General features: G+C 42.6%; 1 protein-coding gene across 4 annotated transcripts in view; it reads right to left on the bottom strand.

Moving 5' to 3' along the window:
* Positions 1–278: 278 nt before the first annotated feature.
* Myo5a (myosin VA) overlaps positions 279–22,634 on the bottom strand; it is a 150,166-nt gene continuing 127,810 nt past the window's right edge. For all 4 annotated transcript variants that reach the window (XM_015992578.3, XM_015992581.3, XM_015992582.3 and 1 more), the window contains 9 exons: positions 22,306–22,399; positions 18,249–18,395; positions 14,989–15,143; positions 9,426–9,515; positions 7,616–7,766; positions 5,494–5,776; positions 3,364–3,538; positions 1,142–1,222; positions 279–889 (listed from right to left, as the gene is read on the bottom strand). In XM_015992578.3, coding sequence (XP_015848064.1) covers positions 737–889; positions 1,142–1,222; positions 3,364–3,538; positions 5,494–5,776; positions 7,616–7,766; positions 9,426–9,515; positions 14,989–15,143; positions 18,249–18,395; positions 22,306–22,399 — 1,329 coding nt within the window. In that variant the 3' untranslated portion in view covers positions 279–736. The remainder of the gene's footprint in view (positions 890–1,141; positions 1,223–3,363; positions 3,539–5,493; positions 5,777–7,615; positions 7,767–9,425; positions 9,516–14,988; positions 15,144–18,248; positions 18,396–22,305; positions 22,400–22,634) is intronic.

The raw sequence follows: 22,634 nt of genomic DNA, 5'->3' as shown, positions 1-22,634 counted from the left end.
TACGACTCCAGTGCCTGCTCCTTGTGCAGATGAACCTGTGGATAATTGCATATACTCCAGTTAAAACTGATCTGGCTGAGTTGTAAACAGAGTGATGAAAGAGAAGCTCATTGGGTAGTGCCTAATAAGAGCATCACTTAGGTCAGGAGACAGCACGCAGCAGTCATTGAAGATGCTTGGTAAGCTACAGTACAAAAGATCAACTACACTACCCAGCAAACCGGCATCTTTACAGTTGTTGTACCATGACGACACACAGAAGGACGTTACTTGGGCAATTACTTTACATATTGCCAGTTTATTTTTTGATCCAGTTTGACAATATCAACATGATTGGCTCCTAAGCTGATATGATATGTGTGGTGATTTGTCTTTCGGTTCTTTCTCTGTGCCTTGCTAACAACAGTTCATACATATGGAGCTGTACTTTTGTATGTCACTTAATGCAGCACTAAAGATTTAAAATCACTGCTGTCAGATGAAGACACAGTTTCCCTCCGTTCATTCCTCCCTGCCATCATTTAGCTGTATGTAAACTCAACTGATGAAGAAGAACGGTGCTTTAAAGGTGACACAGGACACGGCGTCTCTTCCCAAGTGAAAGGGTCCTGAGGGGGGGGGGTTCCAGTTAATAACGTCTTCCCTTAGAGATGATCAGTGCTCTTTCTTTAGAAATGCATTTTCACCAGCTCACCGGAAACAACTGTTCCTATGCTCTGTTTGCCTGGACAACACTTCAGACCCGGGCAATGAAGCCCAGGCCCAGGCTGGCTGGGATCTGGATGGTTTCTAAAGCCAGGGAGGATGGGTTAAAAGGGAAAGTGACAGGAAAGATGTGTTTAGCATCCATGAGCAGCTGCGGAGAGTCTTTCCTGTCTCGTAACCGCAACTGAGAAGATAAGAAAAAGAACAAACAGGGTCAGTCCTTCCAATTTGTGAGACGTCTACCGAAATTTCTATAAAAAAAACTTTAATGAAAAATGTTAATCTTTGTTTAAAAATATTTATGGGCTATAATCTTATATAAAAAAGTGAATGCACTGCAACCTAAGTAAGATGGAAAAGTAAGAGATGAAAACACCGTAAGTCTTCTGCTCAAATGACCCTGCGGTGAAACAGTAACAAAGAAAAAGCACCTTACCTGTATAGTGCGGATAAATGCAACAGAGACCCTTTCTTCAAACTCATTAACCGGTGTGTAGAGATTCAATACCTTGACGATCTGGAGAGGGAAAAGGGAAAGCTTTGGGCACAGCTCACAAACAGGCTGGCTCTTCATGACCTGGTGAGTGGGAAGGACCTGTGTCCCTCCCTTTTAGTTCTACCTGGGGGAGGCTGGGAGGGGGAAGGAGATACCGAAGGACACATTTGCCTTCGTGTTTGAAGTTTTAGAAGAAGAATGTAGTTATGTAACATTTTAAGAAGAAAAAAATTTAGAAAAACATTCAAACAGTACAAAAGACAGCATGGAAAAAAAGTGCCCCTACTTATGTCCTCCCCATCTCCTAAAACAACAGCTGGCCACATCCTGGGCAACCACTGAGCCACTTTCTATACATGCTGGCTTATGCTATTTTTGTACAAATGGAATGAATTGATTTTTTTTTGCTCTTTTGCAACTTGCTGTCTTCATATAAAAGTACATATGGGCATATAAAAATAGCAGAATTATTAACTTTAAACAATCTTAAAAACTCATATGTCTAGAAAAGAGTTACTATAAATGAATTATACAAAAAAACAAGGTCTTTAAAGAAATTTAACCAATAACTTAAGAGTAAATTCTTTTTATTTGTTTGTTTGTTTACAACAGAGATTCTCTGTGTAGCTCTGGTTGTCCTGGAACTCACTCTGTAGACCAGGCTAGTCTTGAACTCACAGAGATCCACCTGCCTTTGCCTCCCAGGTGCTGGGATTAAAGGTTTGTGTTACCAGCATCCAGTTTAGTAGTAAATTCTAAAAAAAAAAAAAAAATCAAATTTCTTTCACAAAATGCTCATTCCTCTTTTCCTTTTATGGTGCTGGAGGGCTTGAGACAGGGCATCTCTGTGTATCCCAGGCTGGCCTAGAATTCACTATGTAGCCCAGGCTAACCTTAGGAACATCACTGTTTAAGTAAGGCAGAAAGTTATTTTTATCCTCAATGAGTGTGTGTGTGAGAATATATATATATATATATATATATATATATATATATATATATCACCTAAAACCTTTGGGGGCATGTACTAAAGTTGAAATAGTTAAGTACTAGAGTATATTCTTTAAAAGCTGGAGGAGAGGAACATCTACAAATTGGGTTTCACCACTATACCATTACTTTCTGTACTTGGCAGAAACGGGGAAGGTCTCCAGACCTCACCAGTCCTGCAGATTTACACTTACATGAAGCTCACAGCAGGAGTTTTTGCAAACTTGAGTCTGACACTAGGAAGTTACAGATGATGGTTCTGACTGTCTTCCCTGAGCAAAGTGAATGACACTGGCCACCGCTGGAGACTGAGCACTGGGAAGACGAAGACTCAGCGCAGGAAATACCAGGCAAGGAGACCAGTGGGCTCTCTTCCAGCTGCTGCGATTTCCACTGACACCTTCCTATCTGGTCCCTGTCCTTGAGTTCAATGCGCCTCTCAGAAAAAGGCTGTCAGTACCTCCAATGCTTCTTGTAAAGAATTTCTATGATAGTGTCAGCTTCATGCATTTCTGTTTCCCTACTGAACTGTAAGGCCCTGAGGTAGAGATCTTTCATTCTTAACTGAAGTGTTTTCCCCTACAAGTACGATACTGTGTGATGGGAATTAATCATGTGAAGAACTGAGAGAGGAAGAATTATGCTGTGTATGTGTGTACATATATGGGCGGTGTCACAGCATGCATGTGGAGGACAGAGGACAACCTTGGGAGTTGGTTCTTTCCTTTACCACATGGGTTTCAGGGATGAAGCTCAGGTCATCAGGTTGGCAGTAAGCTTCTTTACTACCTGAACCACCTTGCTGGCCCCAAGTAGAAAAATATAAGGAACTGTTAATTATTAGATAACATAGAACTGGATTCATGAACTGGAGCACCACAGAATATATGCCCCAAGGGAGCAAGTACTTTGTCGTATTCCAGGTCGTATCTCAAGGCTGAGACCATTATACAGAGTCCTAGGCACTTACTCTTTGCTGAATATTCTATAGGGGACTACTATAGCACTGAAATGTATTAATTGATCATAAAATCTCCTCTCTCCTAGATTTACATAGTCATGTATCTTCTGTCAAGGGAGGAGGTCAGTGCAGAGGACAGCAACAGCCAGGCCTGACCTCTCTGAATTCCTCTGAGAGGGCTACTACAGTGTTCCACCCTAGGAGGCGGTACCTGGGCAGTAGTCAGGGCATTGCACATGGAGCAGATGGCTTCGGCATCATCATCAGTTTTCTTTTTCACTTGCAAAAGTTGAGCAGCCTGAATGAGAGGTTCCAGAGTCTCTTTGGCCCCGCTGTTCATTAGATTCTTGTCACGTAGCCATTCTTCCAATTGACTGACATTGTACCTACGCCAAAAATAAAAAGAGAAAGTGTAAGAGAGAATAAAAGAGAAAATGCAAATTTTCTGAATGCTGTCATAAGTGTCTTAATTTTGTGTACGTAGCCTTGTCAGTTAAAATGACAGGTAGTATTTTTGTTCAATTTTCTAAAATCTAATCAGCTGTGCTTTAACATTTATCATTATAAAGTCATGAGGCTTATAATTGTAATTATGTAAGACTGAATGACAAGGACTCCAAGTCTTTATTGGAAGATGGAAACAAATTCATCAGAGGGAAAGTTATTAGACTTGCTAATAAACAAAACTGAATATATTGTATGACTCTGTCCTTACTGAACAGCTGACTAGAATGTACTTTCTGGCTTCTCCTGCAATTTCAGATACAGGTTCCCTTTGCAGGATAATCCTCTTAATTCTTCATGCACTCCAAATTAAGAAGATTCCAAACTGGGTGACTGAATAACCAGAGACCCCACCATGTGCCTTGGACTCAAGCTTCTCTAGGGAAGGGCCTTGACAATGGGAACAGTGGCCTTAGAAAGCCCAGAGACAGAAGAAAAGAGGGCAAGGGAAAGCCCCTGGAAGGGACAAAGACTCCAAACTGGAGAGAGAAGGAAATCGCACAGATGCTAGGGTTTAGGTGGCCAGATATCTGACCATAGATTTTAAACTACAGTTAAGGCAGATGGACACAGAGACAGAATTCAGTCATCAGGCAGATGGAGGCATTATGATATTAAGATGAATGACTTCAGTTGGTTGTGATGGTGCATGTCTGTAATCCTGGCACTTGGGAGGGAGAGGCAGGATGATCAGGAGTTCAAAGTTATCACTGGGTATGCTGAGTGTGAGATCAGCCTGGCTACATGAGACCTTGTCATTAAAAAAAAAAAAAATGCATGACTTCATGAAAAGTTAGACTCCCTGAATGGAGGTAATACCTTAAAGTGAAATGTGGATAAGAACGGTCAATATAGAACACTAAAGTTCTCTAGTAGTTAATTACAGATTTAGTAGAAAACCCCTTTTCTCTTTTTCAGTGAATATACTGGCTGCATCAGAATAGCTATTTGTCCTCCCCCCAATTCAGTTATGTTACAATAATGAGGCAATGATGAGTAGTGGGTACAAAATTTAGTTGCTGCTGGGCATGGTTGGTGCATGCCTGCATTCCTAGCTGAAGCAGAAGGATCATGAGTCCAAGACCAACTGGGTTATACAGTGAAACCTTTTCTCTAAAATAAAAAAGAAACTAAAATTTAAAAATGGAATATAGTTTTTCTTCAAATTCAACTGTAAGTAAACTATCTCTTTGGACCTATTATTTTTCTTTAACTTAAAACCTATTTTAATTAAAAAATTTTTTTAAGTGTATGAGTTTGGTTGGATACATGTATATGTACCATGCATGCAGTGTGCACAGAGGCCAGAAGAGGGAGTTACATCTCCTGGAGCTGCCGCAGGATGGAGTCCAGCATGTAGGTGCCCTCGTGTAGGTGTCATCCAGACAGCTGGGAACCTTATCTGGGTCCTACGCAAGAACAGTAAGTGCTCTTAACCACTGAGCCATCTCTCCAGCTCCTGTTGGGTCTATTCTCACTCATATTCCTAATGTGGAAAGATATTTCTAGAACAACCACCAAATACTAGAAAGTTTCATCTTTTTCCTAATGTTTTCTTATTGTGCAATCAAAACAAATAAAGAGAGAAAACAAATGTCCACTGTTGTGTATTTTGCACATCCTTACACTCCTACAAACAAGGTGGCTGAACAGAGGAGCAGGGTTTCCTCCTGAGCAAGAGAAGTCACCCAAGCGAGAGACCTGGCTCTATACCACCGTTCCCACACATGGTTGGGGCCGGCCATGTGGCACCAACACTGGGTGCACTGCTGGGAAACACGTCACCAGCCCTCAAGAGCAAGCAGGGCAAGGCTGCCACACGTTGGTGTTTGCTCACCTGATCTGCATGCCTTTGCTCCAAGAGCACATGTCCTTGCGCAGGAGGAGGTTGTTTAGGGTGATGGCACCCACGATGTAGAACATCTGCTTGACCACTTGCTTGATTAGCTCTGGGTCCATGCCATGCTGACACATGACTGAATGGAAGGCGTTGAGCTGCCGCAGGATGGAGTCCAGCGTGTAGGTGCCCTCGTCTGCGATGCTGGAGGTGCGCTTTCTGAGCCCTGTGGGCTTGACCCCGGACACACCCTGGATTGTTTCATGCTCCAGCATGCCTGAGACTGTACAAGGGTTTCAGTTATTCAGAGGATTCAGAGGGAGTGCATATGTATATGCACACACACACACACAAACACACACACACACACAAAACACTTTAGGAAATGATCTGAGAATGAAGACAGTGGGGGAAGGAACTGCCCCAAGAATAAGCCTTTGGATTTTAAACTTTAACAAGTAGTCAGTTTTTTAAATACAAATCTTCCACAGTATTAAGTAACCTTACTGCTATATTTTCTAAAATAAGCAGCAGCTTTGGGACTGTACTGGCATGTGGTATCTGAGAAGTTTTTAAGAGTGGTTAAATAAGTGTTCTTTGTATTTGTTCTCAGACATTAAACACACACACACACACACACACACACAAAACCACAAATCAAACAACAAAGTAACAAGAACAAAACAGTAACAAGAAGACAGTAAGGAAGGCAGGCCTTGGGAAGCAGTCTTGGAGAAGATCTTAGAGTTAGTGGTGTGGAGATGGAGAGCTGAACCCCTCCCTGTCCTGAGATCCCCACAACTGCTGTGAGACTCTGGGATAGCTTCCGTTCCTCCACACGTAGTCTCTATTCCTGTACACCGCCCCCCTCTGTGTGTGTCTAGCTTTGCCTCCTTAGAAAGCTTCTAACAAGTCTACTCTGAGATACCCACTCTGACATGTCCACTTTGAGATGTCCATCCCCTGCCTGGGAGGCCCTTGAAAGCAGTGATCAGACCTGGGTTGTTTTGTTTTTTTTCCTTGTGCTAAACTCAGCTCCTCACAAACCTTATACTGACTCAGAAACAGTTGTTGTTGCTATTAACTGACTGGGATAAGGGGACAGTAAGAACAGGACAGTGTGGAGGCAAACTTCTTGTTCAGCCAATACCCATGGGCAAAGACGGAAAAGATTGCTGGACGCTGGTCTTCCTTGCCTCTGTGTTAATTCCTGCATTTTGGTCAATCTAGAGTGTTTTAAGTCTATAGCTTCTGAAGGCACAGGAGAAGAAATAACTGCCATCTCATATGACGTCCTCAGACTTTTATGTCCCCAGCTGTTTTAAATATGGGCCTGTGAAAGGAAATGAAATCTACGACTTACTGAAGGGGGTGAAAAGGTAAAAATGTGGAGGACACACGGTCAGGGGAAGAAAGCAAGGGAAGCCTGATGTAGTCTGAAGAGTTGAAAAGGCTCAAATCTGCCTTGAGATAAAAGTGTTTGGTAACTTGCAAAACAAAACAATCTGCTACATTAAAAATCAGCAGCCTGCAATTGGGACGTGACTAATTCCTATCATACATAAGATTCCATTCATATCATCCCATCCCAAGGGAATCAGACAACACAAATTATGAAAGAACCTTCAGAATGAGTATAAAGAGAGGTGCATGGGCCCCCAGTCCATCTCCATACACAGGTAGAAGCACGTGAGCCACTCAGGCCATAGGAAACCACCACTTCCAACAGGAGTGTCTGGTGCAAACCCATGACAGCTGTATGCTGCCCCAGGAAGGGCCTTTCCAGCCCTTTCACTGTGGACCACTAGGCCAAGTGCAAACCCACCCAGCCTCCTTGGTTTCCACTGGCCCCCAGGAGGCCTGTGCAGTAGTGCCACAGCAGCTGGAGGTCTGAAGTCTATTTGACATTGGACAAAAGGGCAAGAGTCTACTGCTGGAAACAAGGAGCAGCTAAGTCTCTGGAGAGAATTAAGCACAGACTCTAGTGCTTCAGTCCGGTGGAGACAGTGAATTTTGTTGTACTAACTACTTTATGTCTTCCACAGGACTACATGTCTGACACGTGTGCCGCTGGCCTCATTTGTTGCCAAGCACATGCGATGCTCAGGCACACCGGTCTTACCTATCATTGGCTGAAGGATGTTCTCTAACACCCTCACAAGCTGCTGGTAGATCTGAATGGCCAAGTCGCTCAGCACTTGCCGGTATTCAGCAAGGTCAAAGTTGGTGAGGCAGTGTTCATTCTGGCGAGACGTGTTGTGCTTCATGAAGCCCTAGAATCAACACAGTGTTAGTGGTGTCCGGGAAGCCAGTGCCTCTGTCCGCCTCCCTCTGCAACTGCTCGGCACCTCCATGCCCAGTGCCGGGATGACCATCCTCAACACTGCTCTGTTTTCACTCCTGCTCTCTCCCTCTTCCACTTAGAGCTCTGTCTGACTAAGAGGTGACGGGGGTGGGGTGGGTGGGGGGTGGGGGGAGGTTTAACTTAAGAAAAAGAAACAGATTTCATTAATCAAACAGCGGGGCTACTGCCAAACACTAAATAAATAACTGAAAGTACTCTTTAGCTCTTAAAATATAGTCCTATTCATATATACCACACCCAGAGGGATACATATGCATAATCTTCTTGAATAGACCACTTTTTATGACTAGAAAATGAATGAACTTTGTCATTTTAGTCTAACTCACAGAATCTACACAATGATTTCCTTGAGATCTTAGAAAAGTCTTTCGGCAGCACTGGTTAAAGGAGAACTCCCCAGACAGGCGGCACTTCTTCCAGTCACTTGGACCTAAGCACACTGCTCACCAGCCCTGCCTGGCGATGGAGCTGCTTCCTCGATGACACAGTAGAAATGGGGGGCCAGCCAGGATCTTCTTCACCCCGTTCTCAGGATTCTGCTCTCACAGGCCCACCTTCTTGGGTGTCCTGCTTGTCTCTGTATAGCCTGTTATTTTGCCATGACAGTCCTCTGCTCTGGGTGCCAGAGATTGCTACTGACTAAGCTGCTCTGCCTGCCTTCCTGACAAAGGATGGGACATTGGAAAGGGGCGGGGTCAGGCCACAAGTCTCCAAGTTGTGCAGATGCAGAGTCATAGCTCTGCTCCTTATGCCAAGATGCTATCGGCTAATGGATGAGCCCCACCGAGCCTCAGAGTCCTCATCTGTAAAATGGGTTTAATGCTAACCGCATGAGATGTTATAACAATCAAATGGCAAACATATTCTGTATATCAAGTGCTGTCAGATGCGCAGTAAGCAGCTTTTGATAATAATCAACAGTTTACAGTTTTACACTTGGTTGGAATCTATCCAACAATGAATGAACACTCTACTACAAACAAAATCAGTATAGATTTTTTTAGACACACCCAAAGATACATATGTGATTTTTTTTCCTTTCAAGACAGGGTTCCTCTGTGAGCCCTGGCTGTCCTAGAAGTTGCTCTATAGACCAGGCTGGCCTTAAGCTCAGAGACATGCCTTTCTCTACCTCCAGAGTACTGGGATTAAAGGCATGCACCACCATGCCCAGTTACATATATAATTTTTAATTATGCCTTTTTTGTTGGTTGCCTTTAAGGTGCCATTGGTTAGCCTAAACAGACTCATTTTTTTTAAATAATTCTATATCCCAATCTTAATTCTACACAGACCACCACAACATATTAAGAAAAGATTTTGTTTTCTGGTAATTATTCACTTGACTGATGCTGGATTTGTTTTGGCACGCTTTCTCAAATGCTAGCAAGGAGGAAACGACATCATTGCTCAGTTTACCACAAGCTAGCAAGCATCAGTGAAACAGTACATTAAGCCACATGCTTGGGGGTTTGGAAATTAACATGATTCAAACGTTTTTTAAACTTCCCCTTTAAAAGGTCAGAGAAAGCACAGCATGCTGTTTTTACCACCATGGTTTTCTCACCTCTTCTCCACTATATTGCTTCAAACAGTGCAAAAATCGGCATGTGTTAGAAAGCCAGAAGGAGACAGTTTCAAAATCGTCACCTCTTTTCTGAAAGAGAAAATAAGTCTAAGTTTTCTTATCCTTAGGGAAAAAAGCTCAGCAGACACAGAAGACCCGCTTCTTTCATGAACCGTCATAAAGTACCACACAAGCAAACCACATCTTAGTTTTACATCAGCAGCAGCAGCGTTTAACTAGGTCCCCCAGATGTTTCTGTTCTTGCCTTCAGGAAAGTATCCCGCTCAGTTAACTTAGCTGTGCCTTTGTGCAGAAAACGGTTCAATTCACGGCCGAGCCAGCCTCACTGTGCTTGGATTACTGAGAGGAGTCAGAAGGAGCCCAAGGCACAAAGGCTACAGCAGTTTCTGTAAGGAAGGACACGAGAAAGCCTGACACCCTCAAAGGCAGCTCGGATCAACGCTCTTGTCACAACACGTCACCACAAACTTTCCGAGCAGTGAAGCAGAGCTGGAAGAGGCCTCACCCTGAGTAGACAGGGAGTCAGTTGACTCTTGACCACAATGGGATGAGGACAAGGGAGGAAAGAGACTCATGCTTGAAAGAGACTCGGGCACTGGAAGTGTTTCTCAGAGGTCAAAGAGGAGACACAGTGGAGATGGCTATGAGTTTGTGAATGAACCTCTGATATTAGTTCAGACATGGAAAGTCACAGAATCATCAATGTTTACCTATATTTTGTATAAGAAATATTAAAATAGTTACCTGGGGTAGGTGCCTAGCATTAAATAACTATGGTTTTATCTTACGAATTCTTTTTAAAAAATGATATGAGTGGCTAGGTCTATAAAGTGTTTACTGCCTAAGCCTGAGGACCTGAGATTGATCCTCAGCATGCATGTAAAAGACTGGGTGTAGTCCTGGGGAGGCAGAGATGGGAGATTCCCTGAGGCTGTTGTACCCAGAGTCCCCCAAAGACCATCAAGAGACTGAATCCGATGCAAAAGCAAAGAGTCTTTGTATTGTTATGAGTTAACTCGGGACTCTGTACATCTGTCTGACGCAGCAACAGAGCAGGAGAGACCCCGAATAGCAATGGGGCAGGGTTTTTAAAGAAAGGGGGCGTGGGGTCTACAGACTCCATAGGAACAGACTCAGGATTGGTTTATGTGGGTGGTAATCATGTTAGTAACTTTTAATTGGCTAGGGTTAGTTGGGGGTTACAGTTACCATTTTTGGGCAGGCCTGGACAAGTCCCAGGCTTTGTCTTTGAGCTGCCATGGAGGCTGGCTGGCCTTGCATGTACTGACTGTGGGGGCTGACTCAGTGGCCCAGGCTCTGTCCTTGAGCTGCCATGGAGGCTGGCTGGCCTCACATGTTCACATTAACCCATGCACGTAGCTCTAAGTTGGTGAGGGGTCCCAGTCAGTAAACAACTGGCTGAACCCTGAGCAGTCAGAGTATGTGCAGAAAGGGAGCTACTGCAAGGACTATGTCTTTTGTTCATGGCCCTCCCAGAAACTGCTTGCTCAAGTCTCAGGAAACTGAAATTGAGGCCTGATCTTTGAGAGAAGACTGAGCGGCCTGTTATGGCGTCTGCTTGGTCCTTTCAGGGCCTACTCTAGTCAGCCTAGCCTAATCAGTGGGTCCCATGTCCCATTGAGAAAGTGTCTCAAAAAACAAGGTAGGTGGTTCTCCTGGGGAACAACATTTAAGGTTGTTTTCTGGCCTCCACATAGAATATGTGCACGTACATATACATACACATAATTTTACACACACACACAAAGATATATTTAGTGTCTATTTATCCTCTATATACATATAAACATTCTCTCTCTCTCTCTCTCTCTCTCTCTCTCTCTATATATATATATATATATATATATATATATATATATATATAATGTATGTATCCTGTCTGTCTGTCTACTTACCTACCTCTCTCTCTAGATACATACCTCTCTAACTACCTATCTATTTCTCTCTCTGGTCTAATGCAGCCTAGACTGGCCTCAGACTCACTATATAGCTGACGATAGCCTTCAATCCTGATCCTCCTACCTCTACCTCCCAAGTGTGCCACCTACCTGGTTTAAAAGGATATATATTTCTTACTGGTACATCAGAGCACAACCTGGATTTTTAGAAACTATAGAGCATCTGTCTTTGGTCCTGGTTGTTATTTTATATAATACAAGTGTACCCAGAACAGAATATCCTATGAAGAATGGTTAACTTCTTGTAGGATCACTTTTTTAGATAATACAGTTTATAACCTTAAGTATGCACAAAACACATTAAAACCCCTTAATATTTGGAGAATATTATTCTGAAATGACTTTAAGAAGGAAATCCTAGAAGATATTAGTCCAATTAAGTATTTTTAGCTGAGATAGGAGAACTGAGGTCAGGTCTCTACTTTGAAAAAACCTAGCTTAAGGAATATTGCCAGAATTATAGCTGGGAGTTGGTGGCACATACCTTTAATCCCAGCACTTGAGAGGCAGAGGCAGGAGGATCTCTGTAGTAGGAATCTTTGAAAAAAAGAAAAGGGGAAGTGCTGTGGGATGGTCTGTATGTCAAATTGTTCTGATTGGTCAATAAATAAAACACTGATTGGCCAGTGGCCAGGCAGGAAGTAGGTGGCCAGGCAGGAAGTAGGTGGGACAAGGAGAGAGGAGAATTCTGGGAAACGGAAGGCTGAGGCAGAGAGACACTGCCAGTCGCCGCCATGACCAGCAGCATGTGAAGATGCTGGTAAGCCACCAGCCACATGGCAAGGTGTAGATTTATGGAAATGGATTAATTTAAGCTATAAGAACAGTTAGCACGAAGCCTGCCACGGCCACACAGTTTGTAAGCAATATAAGTCTCTGTGTTTACTTGGTTGGGTCTGAGCGGCTGTGGGACTGGCGGGTGACAAAGATTTGTCCTGACTGTGGGCAAGGCAGGAAAACTCTAGCTACAGATCTCTGTGAATTCAAGGCCAGCCTGGTCTACTGCCACAGCCATATCTGATGGGAACAGCAAAAGTCACAAAGCCAGCACAGCTGCTTGACAAAGATCCAGCAGAGCTGAGTCTCATGATGGCTGCTGTGCCACCTTTGGTTTTCATCTCCACCTGTTACATACTTGAAGGACTTTTAAAATTTGTACAGTTTGGGGATATTGGATTGATGGAAAATTTCTTATGAATCATTTATGCCTTCTCCCAGTAATGCTGCTTCTAAGCTTCTCTGGGACAGTTCTGAACATACTAACCCTCCTGCTTTTAGGGAGATATCCTTATCTACTTGAAGGTCTTCCTTACACCTTGGAGGTTGTGACACACATAAGGAAGCCAGAGCTCTCTTTATGAGGCTATGAGACATTGTTGAAACATCTGTCCCAGTACTTATGCAGGAACAAGATATTCAAAACAAAGTAAACTCAAAAAAGTCAACAGGATTTGGTAGGCTAGAGGAGTTGGCCACAGTTCAGATTGCAAGCCTCTTCCCACTGTACACTCAGGCAATTACTTGACATATACAGCAACAAAGTTAGATTGGCTGAAGTTAACTCTCTCTATACAGAGACTTATATTGATGAGCAAAGAATGGAGTGGAAAGATGATAAAAGAATGAGATGTCAGGACCCCCTTTCTTAGAAAGTTAGCTCATGCAGAGCCACTGTGGTGTCATGTGACCAAGGAACAACAGAATGCCAGGATTAGACCTATAGACAAATTCTATAAAGATATAAACATTGCATTATGCCATAATTTGAATAATAACTGCAGCAGTTGTAGCCTGAGAATTTTTCCTGGGTACTCTGATTATTAAGAGTTAATAATATACTGCTTGGGACAGGGCAATATGAGGATTTTTCCTGCATACTCTGATTATTAAGAGTTAATAATATACTGCTTGGGACATGGCAGTATGCCCAGGCTGGTTTGGAAATTTTGTTTTGGTCTAGTGTACTTGAAGCAACCAGAGCTACCAGCCTGAGAACAGGCTGTTATATGCTTCCAGATTCTTAAAAAATGGGTTTTGAGTTAATGAGTAAAAATTATAACTCTGTTTATTAATGATGTTAAAACTTGAGGGAAAATGATTGGATATAACTCTGTTCTGTCACATTTTATTATGGATGACTAAAAGATGAGCAAGAGGAAGTGAAATACATGTCCAAAAACAAAAAGGATATGATCTATGTCTTGGAACATCATGAATGTATCCCTGCTTACTAAATTCTGTATAAATAAAGAAGCACTCTGGCTGCTAGTGAGTCAGGCTGCAAGATTCTCACCACTACCATGGCCTGGATCACCTCCACTGGCCCCTCAATTCCTTACTTCCTCTGCAGGGACCTGTTCACTGCCAGGATGGCTCCTCTTCTGCAGGGTTCCCTGAGCCCTGAGGGGAGGGACTTTACAATAAAAATTTTAAAAGCCCATTTAGATGCAAGAGAGTTACTGGATCTTCATCCTAGATGCTGTGCTAAGTTGAGTAATCAGAAGGCAAGGTGCCTGGAGCACATCTTAGTTTCTCACAGAAACACTGAGGTAGAAGTGAGATGTGTTTCTCCGGAGTCACTGAGCTAGAAGGCTTCTCCTCCACTGTTAAAGCGACTGTCTTTCCCAAGCCTTTTTTCTCTGATTACCATCTCCATGTTGTTTTCACAAGGATTTTAGGTAACAAGATAATTCGTGGGATGAATTGGAGAATAGGGGGACAAAAGTTGAAAGAAAAAAATTAGTGTCACATCAGTCATCTTTTTATAATAAGCTATATATTACTGAACTTGACATTTATCTCAACATCAGCATCATATTGTACATATATGGACCACATATTAACATGTATGTATATAATTGGTTTCCACTAAACATTTGAACATTTTACTTATTTATTATTGAGTCAGGGTCTTACTGTGTAGATCTGGCTGGCCTGGAATTTGCTTTGTAAGCCAGGCTAGCCTTGAACTCATAGAGATCCTCAAGATGTATGCCACTATGCCTGTCTTCTGTTAAACATTTTAAATTTGTTCCCAGTAAAACCTAAAGCAGACTATTACTGTCTGTGAAGAATTACTTTGCTCCACAATTAAATGCAATAATATCAAATTCATCTTGATTACTGTCCGATAGGAACCTGTTCTGAAGGTATGTGGACAGTGTCCTGTTTACCACAGGTCCCCAGCTAGTGGTTTCTGAGAGGCTGTGGAATCCTTAAGAGATAAGGATTAGCTGGAGGAAAGGGGGCAGGCCTTGAGGATTATAGTCCAGCCCCATTCCTGAATTCATCTTTGCTTCCTGCTCCTCTGAGATGGGCTTACACCTCCTTAAGCTCTGAGCCCTCAAAATGATCTTCCTCCTTGAAGTGGCTCTGTCAGGCATTTGGCCACAGTGCTGAGAAGGCAGCGAGCACAGGAAGGTTACATAAATTTCCTGCAACAGGAATTGGTAGTTAAGACTGAAAAGGCTTTGTGAATAGCAGCTGTCCAAGTCTAAAGAAGACACAGTGCCTCTGCACAGACTCATCATTAACAACCATGAGCTGTGGAACATGGAACTGACCTTCAAGACCTTTTTGATGCTGTTAATTGTTGACGTCAGCAATGACCTTACTTTCTGGTCATCATTCAGGTAGTCAGCATGTCGCACACACATAAATAAGATATATGCTGGTAACCCTGGAATCAAATTGACAGCCACACCACGTGGCTTCAATTCTGAATAAAGAAAAAAAGGAGAAACAAAATTACATAACCCTGAAAGTCTTTGTGAGGCATGTTTTGTGGGAGATAAAAGCACAGTTGCGTAAGAGCTCAATCATTCAGAGCAAGTCATTAAAAAAAAAAACAACCCAAAACAGTATTTTAACAGCTCATTAGTGAAATTATTGACTATGGGCACATGTCTATATAAAATTCATATATCCTGCCCTGACTTTCCCCTTGAAGTCCAGTCTTGTTTATCAACTGTCTTCCTGATGTCTCTGCTCAGGCATGTCAAATCAAGCCTCTCCCAAGCCAAGTTCTCCATTCCTCATGGAATCTACCGTACAAATGGACTTCTCCATCTTCAGTTTCTCGGGTCACAAACCTCATCACTTTTTAAATTCCTTACTCTTCTCACACCATATGCCCAATTTATCAGTCCTATTAGTGCTCCCTGAAAAATACAGCCAGAATCTAACTACTTCTACTTCCACTAGCTACTCTCCAGTTGAGGACATTATCACCTCCTCTTGGGTTGCTGGAATAGCTTCCTATCGGCCCCTAGTCCCAGACCATTTCTAAGTATCTACAGCTATTTACTTAAGAAAATGCATGTTAGGTTATACCACTTTTGTTCTGAGAATTCTCCAAAGGGCTTCTTCGCTTGCTTATAAAATTCCAAACCCAAATTGTGCTCCACATCATCTAGCCCTGTTCTTCCCCATGCTCAGCTCACTCTGCTCCAAACAAGTCTCCTTGCTGTTTGCTGAACGTGCCATGGCTCCCACCCAGGGCCCACGTCCTTGCACCTTTTCCGCCTCGGATGTTCTTTCTTCAGGAGCACACCTTGTGCCTTGTTCTCTTTAGCCACTGTGCACAGAACAGGTGTGGGCATCAAAGAGTGTTTCTGGACAAGTTTATAGAACCTGTACGCCTGTCTTTCCTCTCTATCCTTTCGCCCTTTCCACCAGCAGCCCCTAAGCATTTTTGCTAAATGAAGATCATGTTGAAACTGAAGCACTCGGAACCTATATATAGCACTGAGCTGAGAGCCACGAAGGAGGAATGTCAAATCAGGTGTGATCATCCATCCCTTTGCTGTCACCATGGCAGCTGGCAGGAGGGACCGGCAGAGGCTGAAGGCTTTAGTTTCACAACTACTTAGGGGTTCATGTGTTCGTTCCTTCTTTTACTCCCCTATACATTCTTCTTAGAGGCTCACACTCAAGGCCTTAAGACCCCCTCCAAATGCCTCTTCCATTCCTTTTTCAATTATCCCATCTTTTCTGTACTTTGCTGGGATTTTTTTTCCTTAGTATTTTTTCCTCCATATTATTGAATTGTTGTCCTAAATACAGTTAGTCATAAACATTTCTGGGGAATGAAAACAGAAATTAAAAAACCTAAATGGCTTACAATAGTGGCATCCAACTGCGGTTACACTTGGGAATCCCTGAGACATTTTCAGAACAGTACTAGATGTGGCCAAGCTCTTTGCCCTGGAAATTTCAATTGACTTAATTTGGGGTCGGGGGGCTATTAACACTTTTAAAGAGCTTCCTAAGTGGGCTGAGGATATGGCTCAGTATCTGTCTACTATTCATGTGGCCCTGGGTTTGCTTTCTGCCCCCCCTCCCCAAACACAACCTTCACATGCTGGCCTTAGTGGAAGCACACACAGACTTTAGTATTTGGGAGTCAGAGACTGGAGTACTGTGAATTCTAGGTTAGCTTTGGCTACATATCAAGTTCTAGGCTGGCTTGGGCTATATACAATGAGACCCTGTCTCAAAGCCAAACCAAAACAAACCAAAATTCCTGACTGGTGTTAACATGAAGCCAGAACTGAGAGGCTTGGCTTCAAGGGAGCCTTGCAGATGGATCCTAGACACGTTCTCCACTTTGGTAGTGAATGCTCAGTAAGGATTCTACCACAGCACTACAATGCAGTACAAAATGATGACTCATAAAACTTCATAGCTGGACCTGCCAGTGGCTTACATCTATGGCCTTCGCTGCTCAGAAAGCTGAAACTGGATGGTAACTCCCAGGAGTTTAACATAAGCATGGACACGACAGGACCACTGTCTAAAAAACAGAAGTGTTAGAACTTCATTTTTTAAAACATTTATTTGTTTTATGTGTGCTGTGTGAGGGCCTGTGACACAATGTATTTGTGGAAGCAAAGGACAGCCTACAGGACTCTGCTTTCTCCTTCTACCATAGGCCAAGGGACTGACAGGCTGGGGCATGGCGGGCACGGCTCTGGCAGAGCTTGCCCCTCCCCCATCCCCTCTGCCTTGCTAAAAACCGTTAGATTACAGTCCTAAAGCTAGCCACCAAGGTCTAGTCCCTTATTTGGACACTTCCTCTTCAGGAGGCTGACCACTAAGGTCCAGCTAACAAAGTACTGAAGTCCAGCAATCAAAAGCCCCCTTTGCCTCACTTAATTAACATGCCTGATTAAAACCAAACATTTCATCCTAACACAGGGTTTCCCCTTGTACCTATAAACTGCCATTTTTCTTTTTTTTTTTTCTTTTTCTTTTTTTGTTTTTTCGAGACAGGGTTTCTCTGTGTAGCTTTGTGCCTTTCCTGGGACTCACTTGGTAGCCCAGGCTGGCCTCGAACTCACAGAGATCCGCCTGGCTCTGCCTCCAGAGTGCTGGGATTAAAGGCGTGCGCCACCACCGCCCGGCAAACTGCCATTTTTCTATGGGCCACATCTGTCTCCCCTTTATCCAGAGGCAGTCCTTTGTCCCTCTGGGACAACTATCCTTTCCCCATCTCCCCTGTTCCCTTCCCCTTCTCCCTCATCCTCTATCTTCTGTGTTTGTCTCTTATTCTCTGCCTTCTGTCCCTCTGGGGCAAATAAATCTCCTTTGTGCTGAGAACTTGGTCTTGGGGGGCCGGAGCTGATACCGATCTTTAACAATAGGGGTCCCTGGAACCAAACTCAGATCATCAGGCTTGATAGCAATCACCATTACCCATTGAGCCATTTTGCCAGTCAAGAAAATAATTTTAAAGACTATGACATCATTTTCAAACCTAGTGACTAGCCTTTCCAGCACTGACCTGGCTGGAAGGGATCTTACCCACGCAGAAAGCACTTGCCTAGAATTAGGTTCTTAACAAGCTTCTGCTCATCCTCCCGTTTGTACTCCAGCATTCCTTGGAAATCCTTTTCTTTCCGGGGAATATTGACTGGCCGGATAGGCTCATCAATGATCTGTCCTGGAGATATGTTCTCCATCTGACCCACTTCCGGAGAAACAAAAAAGGAGAGAAATGTTTGTCAGGTGGAATAGTTGAAACTGGGTAAACAGCAACATCACAGGGTAAGTCTACTCTAACAGCCACAGAGCCTGATACACAAGTAGTAACATCAAAAAGCTACCCAGAAGCTGGCAAGGGTTTTGTTTGTTTTGTGTCAGGTTTACTTTGTAATAAGATCAAGTATCCACAGCACAACAGAAAAGTCCCCAGCATATGCAATTTAGCATATTTGCTAAGGAATCTTTAGCAACCAAAAGCAGTTAAACAGATTCAGACTTTCGCTCGCAGAATGGAAAAACAGGGTAGGAACGGCAGAGCATGCCTGTGACCCCAGCACTTGGGAAACAGTCAGGTAGATAAAGCATACAGGGTCAGCCTCAGCTATACAGCCAGTTTCAGGTCAGTCTCAGCTACACGAGACCCTGTCTCAAAAGCAAGCAAGCAAGCAAACAAACAAATCTCTCAAAGAGAAGAAAAGCATTCTAAAGGGGACGGCCGAAGCACATGTTAGTTCTAAGAATCCAATACCTAGTCATTAAAAGCAAAAGAGCATTGATTTAAAATTTACCACTATCTCGAATTCAAACCATATCAAGAGCGTTAGTAGGACAGTATTAGCACAAATTGATGTGAAAATGCCTAAAATCAGGTTTATAAGGGCTCCCTCATAAGGCTAACACCTTTCTTCTGCTGACTTCAGTCATGTGCAAACAGATGATGTCTCCTTTGGAGGGCTGGGCAATGAGACACCGTCTGGGAAGCAGAGACCTTCCCCAGACACTGAACCTGCAGGCATCTTCTTGAACCTCTATCCCTCTGAGAAATAACTTTCTGTGAGAACTGTATTTGCAATTGCGTATAAATCACCAGCCAGAGCAGCACAGACAGACCGAGTCAGCAGTCACTTAGCCTGCTGCTGTGGTCCAGGCGTTCTTCTAGAACCTGCAGCAATTTCTAGTTTCATTTTTTAGATTCTCACACACCAAAAAAGGAAATACTCCTTAACTTTTTTATTTTTTCCTGGAAAAGGAAAGCAATTCAAAAGAGTCTCTAAAATTTTGCCTCTTCTCTCCAAAGTACCACGAAGATCTTAATCTCAGGTTTAACCAGTTGTCAGACAATTTCTTACAAGTAGAGAAATTCTGGAAAGTTTGATCTAAAGTAGAGGAACCTGAAGGCTGAGGTTCTAGACTAGAACATATCAGACAGGGTGTGGGTAAGTCACTGTGGTTTCTGGGCTTTTGTTTGTCTTGGATCAAAACAGCTACTGCCTTCTAAAATACTTTCAGGTCTGATTTTTTTTTTTTTAATGAAAACCAAGACGTAACACCTACTCCTGGATTAAAATAGAGCATCATGTAGACCAGATTTTGAAAGACTCTCTAGTTAGCTGTATAATTTCTGCTAAAAATTATACATGTTGGCACTTTTTCTTTTAAAAAGTTTGCTTTTTTAAAATGTGTCCTTAATTAAATAAAACCCACAGGAGAGGCAAGAGTCTTGCTGTTTTAAATTAAGGCAAAAGGATTTAAATATGCTTTAACACTTTTAAAGAACAAACAAACTTTGATTATTAGAGGTGCCTTGGTGCACAGAGACTGGCATTTTTCTGTAAAACGCAGACCTGGAGAAGAAGAGAGACGTGGTGGAAGAGCTTGTCATGCTGTGTCTATTTCATTTTATCCTCTAGATATAAATCATTAACTCAAAATATAGACTTATATTAACAACAAATAAGTCTTTTCTTGTTTAACCCACACTAGCACAAATGTTTTTTGCTTGCCTTTCAGGATAGTTTAACTGAAAGGTTAGATTTCTAATTGACAATGCCAAAAATGAATAGCATCTTGAGATATTTTAACTTCTCTCTTCAATTACATTTCAAAGGTTGAGGGTTTAGCTCACTGGTAAAACATACATTTTAAAGAAACTGATTTAAAATGTGAAATAACAATGGCTTTTATATATATTCATATTTACTAATGTTGGCACAGTTTAAACAATACCCTTGTTTTTATAGCAAATCCTCTGCTGTCTTATCATGATGCCCAGTTCAGTGTAAAGGTTCTCTGAAAAAAGAACCTAGATTTGTAAGTACTGCCAATGAACATTATAGCTCATGTGTGCAGACCTGGAGTTTCCAAAGATTTTTCTCCTTGTGTTTGTATGTATGGGGTGTGTGCATGCATGCACGAGGGTGCACATGTGTGTGTGGAGGCCTGAGGTTACATTGTGCATCTTCCTTCATCTATCTTTACCTGATGTATTGAGGTGGGGTCTCTCTCTGAACCCAGAGCTTGCTGTTTCAGTTTGTCTGGCTAGCCAGCTTGTTATGGGGGGACCCCTCTTTAAAACTAGGGTTGCAGGCAGCTGCCATGCCTGACAACTTTTTATGCCCGTTTTGGGGATGAGGTTCTTATAGTTTTGTGGGAGGGGCTTTATATGCAGAGACATCTCCCCAACTGCTGCAGTTTTAAAAGTTTTAATGTAGTATATGAGTCATGTAATGCTAAGGGTCTATATGAAATATATGGCTGTAATCTTTCTGACATCTAAGCAACCATTTCAATATCTGGACATTAAAGAGAGTAATATCTTCTTCAAAGTTAACAACCATGATACTATGCTCTATCATAGGTCAGACACTGTGTTCCTTGTAACTGTAGGAAATAAGAGGTGATATCCATGCTCAGAATGCTCTTGGTCTAGCACAGAGACCAGAAATTCAAACAGAAAAACTGCTAAAAATATGACAGTGAAAAACCACAGAAAGTATGACCCAAACACGGGAGGCAGGGTCATGTGGTCTATGGTGTGATCAGGATGCTTCTGAGGATGTGACAGGTGCCTTTGATCCCAAAGACTGAGCAGGGCTTGAGCAGGACCCCAGCAGTCAAAGAGAACAGTCATGATGTAATGTGATGGAGTGAGGCAAAGCCAATAGAGAAGTCACTGGATAGAATCTCCTATCTCAAGTGGTGGGGACTCTCTACCCTTTGTGCCATGAGAATCATAAAGATGACAACTAGAAAATACGGCAGATGGCCAGGATGAGCATATCACTTGTGGTCATTTCATCTTTGAAACTAGGTCTCTAAAATGCCTAAGCAGTGATGTGGTTATTGGAATGAAGTTAGCATTTCTTGGTCTTTCTCAGCTAGATCTCAAGCACTTCAACTGTGTCTAGCACCTAGGAAGCATTCAATAAAACTTACTAAATTAACAAACTAACCCACAAGACAAGATTAGTATGTTTAACACTGGATTTTTTTCCTCAAGGAGCTACCTATTTCATATAGAAATAATTATATTTTTAAATTGTGTTTCTTTTCTTATAACTCATGGTTTCTGATTAACACTTTTCTCTCTACTAGATCATGAGTTCTTTAAGGACAAACTCTACCACATTTCTTTTCATATCTCTAGTAATAACAAGTAGGTTGTGTATAGCACTTACTAGTACTATTGTAGATGCATCACCTACATGAACTCACTCAGTTCTTACATTATCATTCCCAGTGAGAATGTGGGAAAATTGAGACATAGAGAGGTTCAGCAATTTGCAAATATTCTGAGACTAGGAAGTAGGAGAGACAGGACTTGAACCTAAGAAGCTGTCTCTAGAATCCTTGCTCTTAAGCACATGCTATACTGACTAGGGCAGATACTGGCATATCAGAGATGTTTGTTAGGTGTTTGCAAATGAATTTTCTCTGTTTGCAACTTACTGCTATATTACTATGAAAATTATCCCCACATGTAGAAGTAGAAATTTCCACTCCACAGAGGTCAGGATTGTCAAAAGTCATTTTGGTTATTTCTCTGAAAATTCACCTGTAAACCTCCTGAACAGGAAATAAAACTTCACAAATACTGTACAAATATATTTAAGTACCTTCTAGTTCACCAATTTTTTTGGCGAAGACTTTCAGTTGTTTTTTCAGTTTCCGGACAGTTTTATCCTGCTTCTCAAGCTGTTCCATCAGATCCTAAATCAAAGTGAGAATTGTATCAGAGAGATCAGAAGAGGCTTGGTCCAGGCGCAGGGGAGCACAGACAGAGTGCAGCAAGAGCACTGTTAGTTCACATCAAAGCTGCACAAGAGCTCAGGGTGGAGCACCGCCCGGCTCACGGGGCGGACGGGGGAGGTGCGGCTACATGGGGGCAATGCCAGAGCACACGGCGGAAGTCCCTTTACAGCGTGATGGAAGTCTTCCACAGACG

This window comes from Peromyscus maniculatus, chromosome 7 (genome assembly GCF_049852395.1).
Source record: "Peromyscus maniculatus bairdii isolate BWxNUB_F1_BW_parent chromosome 7, HU_Pman_BW_mat_3.1, whole genome shotgun sequence".
Classification (NCBI taxonomy): domain Eukaryota; kingdom Metazoa; phylum Chordata; class Mammalia; order Rodentia; family Cricetidae; genus Peromyscus; species Peromyscus maniculatus.
Note: the sequence above shows the minus strand (reverse complement) of the source record. Positions and strands in the feature narration are given on the sequence as shown.